At 59.9% G+C, this 8,403-nt stretch overlaps 1 protein-coding gene across 1 annotated transcript; it reads left to right on the forward strand.

Moving 5' to 3' along the window:
• Positions 1-533: 533 nt before the first annotated feature.
• LBX2 (ladybird homeobox 2) lies at positions 534-7,257 on the forward strand. The gene is made up of 2 exons (XM_020795156.3): positions 534-1,790; positions 5,886-7,257. Exons 1-2 carry the CDS (start codon positions 1,439-1,441, stop codon positions 6,359-6,361), a joined length of 828 nt encoding a protein of 275 aa, XP_020650815.2. The 5' UTR covers positions 534-1,438; the 3' UTR covers positions 6,362-7,257.
• The last annotated feature ends 1,146 nt before the right edge of the window (positions 7,258-8,403 follow it).

Below are 8,403 nucleotides of genomic sequence, written 5' to 3' on the forward strand. Positions count from 1 at the left end.
TGACCCGTCAGCTCTGTTGCCCAGAAGTCTTCCCAAGTGTCTGGAGCCCAGAAGGGAGCCTCGTTCGCCCCAGTCTGTCTACCTTTGGGGAGCAGGAAAATCTAAAAACGACTCAGGAGGCCCAGGAGCGGGTTGGTTATTTTGCGCTTTGGGGAGGAGACCTAAACGGGGAGACCGGGGCCCATTTGCAGAGCGCCCCGCAGACTCGCGCCGCAAAAGCAGCGAGGATAGGTTGGAATTCAGAGTAAGAGCCATTGCCCGAAAGAGAAATGGGGGCGGCGAGGGGGAGAGGAAGATTCTGGCTACTCTGGGCCGCAGAGAAGATTCTAGCTACTCTGGCGGTTCCCATTGTTTTGCTTAGAGGAAAGCTCCCTGGCCCAGCATGCAGGCAGGGCGAACCCCGATATTAAGGAAAGGGGAAGTTCTCCAGACAGAGATCAAGGAAGACGCAGGCCCAAGCGAATCCTGAGCCCATCGGAGGCCATCCCACGACTCTAATTAAACACATACACACACATGCACACAGGCACACACACAAAACCTGGCCTCCCTCACACAGCTAAGGAGTGAGGGTGGAGAAACAGAAGAAGCGACGTCAGGAGTGAGAGGGTCTTCTCGTGTGAAGATGACACACATCGACCCTTCGTGAAACGATCAGGCGCAATTCACCCAAAGGGAGGGGGCCCTTTCTGTCGCCCCTTCCTCTTCGGCCTGAAGCGAGTCCCCCAGATGAGGAAGGGGAGCCTGGGGAAGAGCACACCTACCGGAGCGGGGATCCTCCTCTTCCCTCGGCGCCCGCAGAGTTGCCCGCCGCCGGGACCGGCCTTCAGCGCGGTGCTAAGGGAGGCCTACGAGGCTAGGCAGAGCTGCAGGGCGGTGGCTCATTCTGCGGCGTGGCCTGGGGAAAGAAAAATGGGGCCCCCTCCTCTCCCGCCCCCACCCCTCCGGCTCTGAAACTTTGCTAACACTTCCGCGCTGGCTCCTCCTACCGAGGTGCCCACTTGATGGCCCTGCTCGTCTGTCTGCCTTTAAGGCTGAAGCGCCCGCGCGGGCTCGGCGGCCACAAACGTGCTTGCCAGCGGCTACTCGAGGCCCGACGGGACGCCCCCGCCCACGAAGCCACGCCAAACGGCGGCGCAGGGCATGGGCGCAGGGGGGGGCGCCAGCTTCCAGGCGGTGCTTCTAGGCCCGGATCCTGTGGGCAGAGGGGCGGAGGCAGGGAGGGAGACTCGGCGCTCCGAGCTGCCTGGCGGGCAGCGATGATTCCCTCCGTGGGATGGAAGCAGCAGCAGCAGCAACAGTAACGGCCGCTGCCCAGGGCGCCGCGCCATGACCCCCGGGGGCTGCTGAGCTCTGCTCCCTTCTACGGGCTCTTTGGGCAAGCTGGGGGGACCTCTCCCGCCTCGCCTCCTTCCTCCCTCCTCCCCTCCTCCTGGCCATGACCTCCGCCACGGAAGGGAAGGCACCCCCCACGCCGTCGCAGCCGGTCGACGGTGGCGGTAGGGGCGGCGGGGAAGAGAGGCACCGGAGCCCGCTAGATCAGTTGCCACCGCCAGCCAACTCCAACAAGCCCCTGACCCCCTTCAGCATCGAGGACATCCTGAACAAGCCCTCCGGGCGCAAAGCCCCCTCGGCCCGCCTGGTATTCCTGGACAAGGTGACCGCCTCCACCGGCCGCCCTCGGAACGGGAATAGCCTTCCCGCCCCTACCTCGCCGCTCTGTGCCCTGGAGGAACTGGCCAGCAAGACCTTCAAAGGGCTGGAGGTTAACGTGCTCCAGGCAGCAGAAGGTAAGGCCCGCCGGGGGAGAAGAGCGCCTCTGGGCCCGCCGCCGCCCCGTCCGCCTCCCCTCCTGACCCCGAGTCTTGTCTTGGTGGGTTCCTCTCGCCGCGGCGGAGGCCGGTCCCAAGCCCTGAAGGAAGTGGCTCTTCTGCCCGCGACGGGCGACTTTCACGGCATGACAGCTGTAGAGCGGGAAGGGTCTCCCTGCATAGGAGGAAGCCGAGGGAGATGCATGCATCCCGGGAAGAGAGAGCAAGCGCTGTGGGAAGGCTTGTCCTCCAAGGCGGGAGGAGAAGTCGGTGGCGGTCAAGAGGGAAGGGGAAGGGTCCCTCCGAGGACGGTACCGGAGCAAGAGAGTACTGTAGTAAACCCTCTCCCTCCAAAGGCTGGGAGTGCGGCTGTCTCTTCCCCTCCCTCCTAAAAACCCGCTTTCCTCGCGTGGGGGAATGGAAGTAATCTTGCGATGCCTCGGAGAGATGCACGTTTTGTTTGGCAGAAGGTTTCTGGGGACGGATCCGGCCAGAGAACCGGACCAGGAAAGCCAAGGAAAATGGGGTGGGTATTCAAAGCGCCCTCAGACCCTTTGTGGGTTCTGCTGCCCCTCTGGAAATTCCCTGGGGAGGAAGGCCTTTCATCCGAGAGGAACGGCAGTCCAGTAGAGAAAGGACACGGCATGAATGTCTACGGAGGACTGCGTGTCCGTGTCGTTCCGTGTCGATAAGCAGATACAGTACATCGCTCTGTAGCTCATGACTAGGGATCTAGCTGCCTTTCTCCTCCCGGTTTGTATCTGTACAGACAACCTCACCCGTCAGCCTCTCCCTGTCTCCGCAGCTTTCCTTTCCGTAACCGAGGCGCCTTCGGGCGTCGCTCTCTCCAGCGCCCGGCGCTTCTCTGCCTTTCTGAGGGTTTCCCCGCCTGGCCTTGGTGTCCCCTTCCAGGGCCCCCTCTGCCTATCAGCCTCCTCGATTCTCTTTTTCAATCTGGATTTTCGTTTTCTGCTTTGGATGGGACTTTTCATCTTTCTTTCCTGGACCCACGAGGGAGAATCCGGACCTCTGGGAGCCCACGTAATTTCACCGGCCTGGCCTGCTGGTGCTTCTCCCTCCCTGGAGAGCAGAGCGAGTGGAACCAAGAGGCATGGTCGCCGGCGGCCGCCTCTGAAGACCCGCGCCGGAGCTGGGCAGCCAGCAAACGACTGCCCTTTGGGGGTCAGTTGATGGCGTTCTTTTCCACATAGCAAGACTAACCGCCCCCCCCCCCCGAAGGAGACCGACTCTCTCTCTCTCTCTCTCTGGGCTGGTCCACAAGTTTGCTGCAGCGCTTGGGTTCCCAGGCAGTGCCGGCTTTTTTTCATGCGTGGGTATAAAGCGGCTGGAGCCGCCAGCGTCCGGTTTAACGTTGCTTCCCGCTTCTCCAAAGCGATTCCCTGAAGCCGGCACGGGTGCGCGCACTCCTCCCCTACCGACCCTCTCCAAAGGACAAAGATATTCTCCCGCGGATCTCAACGAAAGGGCTCCCTACAGGTTTTAAAAACACCGTCGGAAGTGAAGCGGATTATTATTCAGGCTGTTTCCACCAGGCACACGCCGCCTAGATGCAGTCTTTCTCCCCCAGCCCCGTGTCCCACCTGGGCTGCGGATCCCCCGAGAGGTCGTTCTCCTGCTCAAAAGCTTGAGCTTCCACCTCCACCGGCTCAGAGCGCTTGGGCCTGGTAAACAATTCTCCAGCGGGGCCCCCAGTCTTGCCCTCCGCACCCAGCCTGCCCGCCTGCCCACACACACACACAGTACCTCTAAAAGCCGACAACCGTCCATTCCCGCCCCTCTCCCCCCCACCAGGAGAAGCTGCCGGCCCATGAGTTTCTAGCTTGCCGCCTCAGAAATACCCGAAGAGCAAACCATCGGCTCCAACTTTTCTATATTGTTCTTGTTACTGTTAAAATACTAGTTTCAGATTTATGGTTGTTGTGGGTTTTTCGGGTTCTTTGGCCGTGTTCTGAAGGTGGTTCTTCCTAACGTTTCGCCGTCTCTGTGGCCAGTCTCTGTGCTGTCCTCTGAAGATGCCCATGGCCACAGAGAGACTGGGGAAACGTTAGGAAGAACAACCTTCAGAACAAAGAGCCAAAGAGCCCGAAAAACCCACAACAACCATTAGATCCCGGCCGTGAAAGCCTTCGCGAATACATTTCAGATTTATGTTAGGGACCTGCTGCGCCCAGGACTTCAGCTTATGTGGTTGCCATTTGCCAGCGTCCCTATTTCTAACTGCAATAGATGGCTCGATTTTGATTTTGAGACTCTTTGAACTCAGAAGGATTTTCCCAGAGAGGTACCGACCCCCGTTCTCTGAGCGGTGCCTCCAAAATTCTCTTTACGTGACCCTTCTGACCGCGCCCTCCGACTAATTGAAAAACAAAGGCGAAGGAGCCTGAGGCTGTTGTCTAAAAACAAAGAGAGCCTTCTGGAATGGCCGGTACCACTGGTGAAGGGAGCTACAGTAGAAAGGGAGCAAAATAAATCCGTTTTCAAACTCATTGTACAGTGGGGCTATTTAAAGAAATCGTTCAGTTGAAGGAAGTTTCTGCTCTCGCCTTCCCTGGCACGCCAAAAGATTGCCCAGGATTCCTGTTTGCGATTACTCTTTCCTACCTTTCTACCCAACGAGGGCAGGAATTAAATTAGCATCTCAGACCCGCATCGGGAGGAAGTTAAAAGTCAGTTGCGAGAGACCGCTTTTTCGGCCAGCCTTGGAAAGCGGCGTTCCTTTGGTCCAACCCAGCCGCTCTAGAGGAAAGGGGATCTCGCCGATTTTGGCGGAAATACTGGGGCGTGGGCCCGATTCACAACCAACGAAATCGAAGTGAGGAGTCTTAAAATCCCCTTCGCAATAAAGAAAGCAAGTAGATTTAAACACCGCCTCTTACTGAATTCAGTAGCGAAGAAACATTGTTGAATGTTTATCTACCCTTGTTCCAAAATTTTTCGAATTTAGCTCCCTGAAGGCTTGTCCCTCCCTCCTGACTGGCTTTCATCGAAAGAGAGCCGGAGCTCCGGGAGGACCGCTTTCACCTGTGGTGGGGAGCCCTAGCCGCCCCAGCAGTGTCGACGGGAGGATGTCTGGCCTGGACGTGTTGCTGAGGGATTTCTTTCCGTATACTGTACAGTATTTATTCTGCGCCTCCTTTGATGGCAGCGGAGGGAGAAATGGCTGCAGAAAGGTTGCGAGGAAGGTTGGAAGGGAGAGAAGGCGCCTGGCCGCCCCCTTGCCAAGGCATAGTCAGGGAGCCCAGAAGGGGCTCCTCAGATAACCACGGTAGTAGGAATGGCCGTAGTAGCCTTGGAAACCTCTTTCCCGCCCTGATTCTAGAAGCGAAAGGAGACAATAGCTCTTCGTTTATTTATCTGGATATTGTTCACTTTTGTTTGGGATAAAACTCGGCCTTTGTCTCCTTTCCGCGCCCCGGCAAAGGATCAGAACCGTAGCGAGAGCTACACTCGCTCCTCTCCCAGGGCTTCTTCTTGAAGGCGATGCCGGGAAGGGCAGTCCTCCTGCTGACTCGGGCCCAAACGGGACACTGGCGTCTGAATGGCCACGTCCCAGAGACAGCGGGCACACACACACACACACACACACACACACACCCCTCGCGCCACCGGGGCTGTGTGCTTCCAGGCGTTTCTCTTTCCCACGCGTTGGAACGGAAACTTTCCCTCTTTCCTAGACCCCCATCGTCCTTTTCTCCGTGGGGCTGAGAAAGGACAAAGGCCCAGTAATACGGCGGGGGGGGGGGGGCGGCGCTCCGCGCAGGTCTCTCGCGACTAGGGCAGGGCGCAAACGGGGGCCATGAGGCGGCCTCGCCAGCCTTGCGCTTCCGCCTCGCTGCATTCCTGGGGCGCGTTTCAGGGAGCCGGGGTGCAGCGCTGGGGTCTGTTGGCCTGTCCCGTGTCTTGGGAGTTCGGATAGGGAAGAGCCGTGCGATCCCTTTGATGATGCCCCGATAGGCGTGGGGCTGAGCTGGGTGGTCGACTCTGTTCTCCCTCGCGCCCCCCCCCCGCAAAGTCCGCTAACCACGGCCGCTTCTCGCCCGTCTCCCCCTGCAGGCCGTGACCCGCTGGGCGCCTTCGGACCCCGGCAGCCGTCCAAGAAGCGCCGGAAGTCCCGCACGGCCTTCACCAACCACCAGATCTACGAGCTGGAGAAGCGCTTCCTCTACCAGAAGTACCTCTCGCCCGCCGACCGAGACCACATCGCGGCCCAGCTGGGTCTGAGCAACGCCCAGGTCATCACCTGGTTCCAGAACCGCCGTGCCAAGCTCAAGCGGGACCTGGAGGAGATGAAGGCGGACGTGGAGTCCCTCAAGAAGCTGCCCCCGTCCGCGCTGGAGAAGCTGGCGAGCATGCCGGAGCTGGAGCCCGAGCCTCAGACCGCCCGCCCTCGCGGGGGGGCCAGCCTGCCCTGCCCCTCGTCGGCCCCGGCCTCCCCCGGCGGGCCCCTCCGGGCCACGGACACGTTCTCAGACGGCGAGGAAGGGGAAGAAGAAGAGGAGGAGGAGGAGGAGATAGACGTGGGAGACTGAGGGCGCCCCTCCGCCCCTCATTGAGCAAAGGGAGAAGCCAGAGACCCCCTATCTCGGACCCCTCGGCTTCTCCCTCCTGAACCCTAGGGAGGGAGCCTCAGAAGGAGCGCCTCCCCAGCCACCCAAAGCCCGGAGGAGCGAAGCATTCCCCAGCGGGAGGGACTTTCCGCACCCAGGCCAGTTCTCTCCTGGCTCCTCATGACCTCCCCCGCCTCAAAAACCAGCCAGCCCCCTGCCGCCGCCGCCGCCGCCTCCAGGTCCCATTCAGGCTTCGGTGCCAGCTGCGCACTTTCTGCAGCCTTTCGCCCCCCCCCCCACAGCCCCGCTGGCCTAACCCAGGCCCTTCCGCCTCCCTCCTGGGCTCCGATCCTTCTGCTGAGCATCCCGCCTCCCTTCCCTTCTTCCTTCTTCGGTCCCTGGAGGAAGAGTTGGTGCAATTTTTAAAAAGACTTATTTTTTATTTTCTATCGTCGTTTGGTCTCGGTGCTCGTGATCGTCTGTCTCAGCGTGTTTGTGTTTTTTTGCTTTCCCTCCCGGGAGACCGGCGCCCGGCGCTCATGCCATCGGGACATATGGAGAGGAACGGGCGACCAGGACCGCTTCTCCCGACGGCACATCCCTCAGGCGGGAGGTGCCGTTCCAGGAGCACGGGCGAGGGAGGGGCTCCAGCAGGCCCCGGCTTGGCTCCGTGGCCCTCTCCCCAGCTCCCAGGGCTTCCCGGCCTCCGCTGGACGCCAACCCGTCTCTCCCTCTCCGCGGGGCTCCTCGTCCCGAGAGGAGGGTGGACTGTTCGTCTTCGTGGTGGGGGTCTCTCCGCCTCAGTCTCCCCTTCCCCCGTTCCTCGGTCGTGTGTGCGTGTATATATTTTGAATAAAGGGACACACCTGATGCCGATACAGCAGCCTCCTGGTGACCTAAGATTATTTCTTTTATTGGGGGGGGGGAGTTGAAAACCCAGAACTGCAGGAGAAGGGATAGGAGGGGACACTGTCCGAGGAAGGCGCTTGCTCTTCCCCGAAGCAGGAGGGGGGCCTCGGAAGCGTGTGAAGAGAAGTGCAGCGGCGGCCATTGACGCCTCGCACTCCTTCCCCCCTCGTGGAACCTTGGAAAATCTGGGAACGTGACCCCCTCCCGTGTCTCCCGGGGCTCCAGAGACTGGTTCAAGTCTAATTCAGCCAAAAGACGAGGGGGGGTGAAGAAGGGGAGAGAGCTTCCAATCTCCCTGCTGCCCAGCCGAACAAAAGATCGGAGGTGGTGGATCGGGCGCTGCTTGCGGCTGGGCTGTCCAGCGTCTGCCAGGAAAGCCGCTTGCCTAGGAAGCTCCAGACTCGTCTGGCGGGATGTCGCCGCTTCTTATACTCTGATTTATCGCTCGTTTTTCACCGGGATATTATATGGGACCTAGAAGGGGGAGGCAGGAAGGTGAAATGCAGTTTTCCAAACTACAGAAGTTAAGCGAAAGAAGCCACCGTTTAGGAACAAGAAAACTCATAGAACGGATAAATATTTACTTCTGCGCTTTACTGGAGGCATGTTTAAATATTAGGAAAGGGTCTCCGCTCATGTACAAAGCACACTCTGAGATGCCTGGGGACCTTTTTCATGCCCCGCTCGTTCTCCGTGTACCGGAGGGGGCGGGTTGGAGATGGGTAAGGTGGAGCAGAGCGAACGCGCATCGTGCCCTCCGCTCCCTGCATGAGCCTCTAACGACTCAGAGACGCCCAGGGAGCCACCGGCCTCGTCCTCTGGTTTGCAAATTAGCCGGGCGTCGCCTGATTGATGGGGACCCTGACGCAGGGAGGTGGAGGCGAGGAAAGCACTTAAATAGGGGTGGGGCCAGAGAGTAGAACCTGAGATCGCTGCCCTCCGCGCAGCCGCAGAGCGCCCTTCCCGGGAGGAGGCGTTGCTCTCTCGCCATCGGGGGAGGTCTTTTGGGGAGAGAGAGGGGCGCCCATTCTCCCTTTCTCAAATTGGAGACATACGTCACCCCCTCTGCCGAGATCGCCCCGCCCTGCCCCGTCCTCTTCTAGTACAGTACTAGG

Source organism: Pogona vitticeps, chromosome 5 (genome assembly GCF_051106095.1).
Source record: "Pogona vitticeps strain Pit_001003342236 chromosome 5, PviZW2.1, whole genome shotgun sequence".
Lineage (NCBI taxonomy): Eukaryota > Metazoa > Chordata > Lepidosauria > Squamata > Agamidae > Pogona > Pogona vitticeps.

Excerpts from the sequence above, each read along its gene's own strand:
- LBX2 (XM_020795156.3), top strand. The coding sequence starts at position 1,439 with ATGACCTCCGCCACGGAAGGGAAGGCACCCCCCACGCCGTCGCAGCCG. Across the intron at positions 1,791-5,885 it reads CGTGCTCCAGGCAGCAGAAG|GCCGTGACCCGCTGGGCGCC; the intron begins GTAAGGCCCGCC and ends CTCCCCCTGCAG.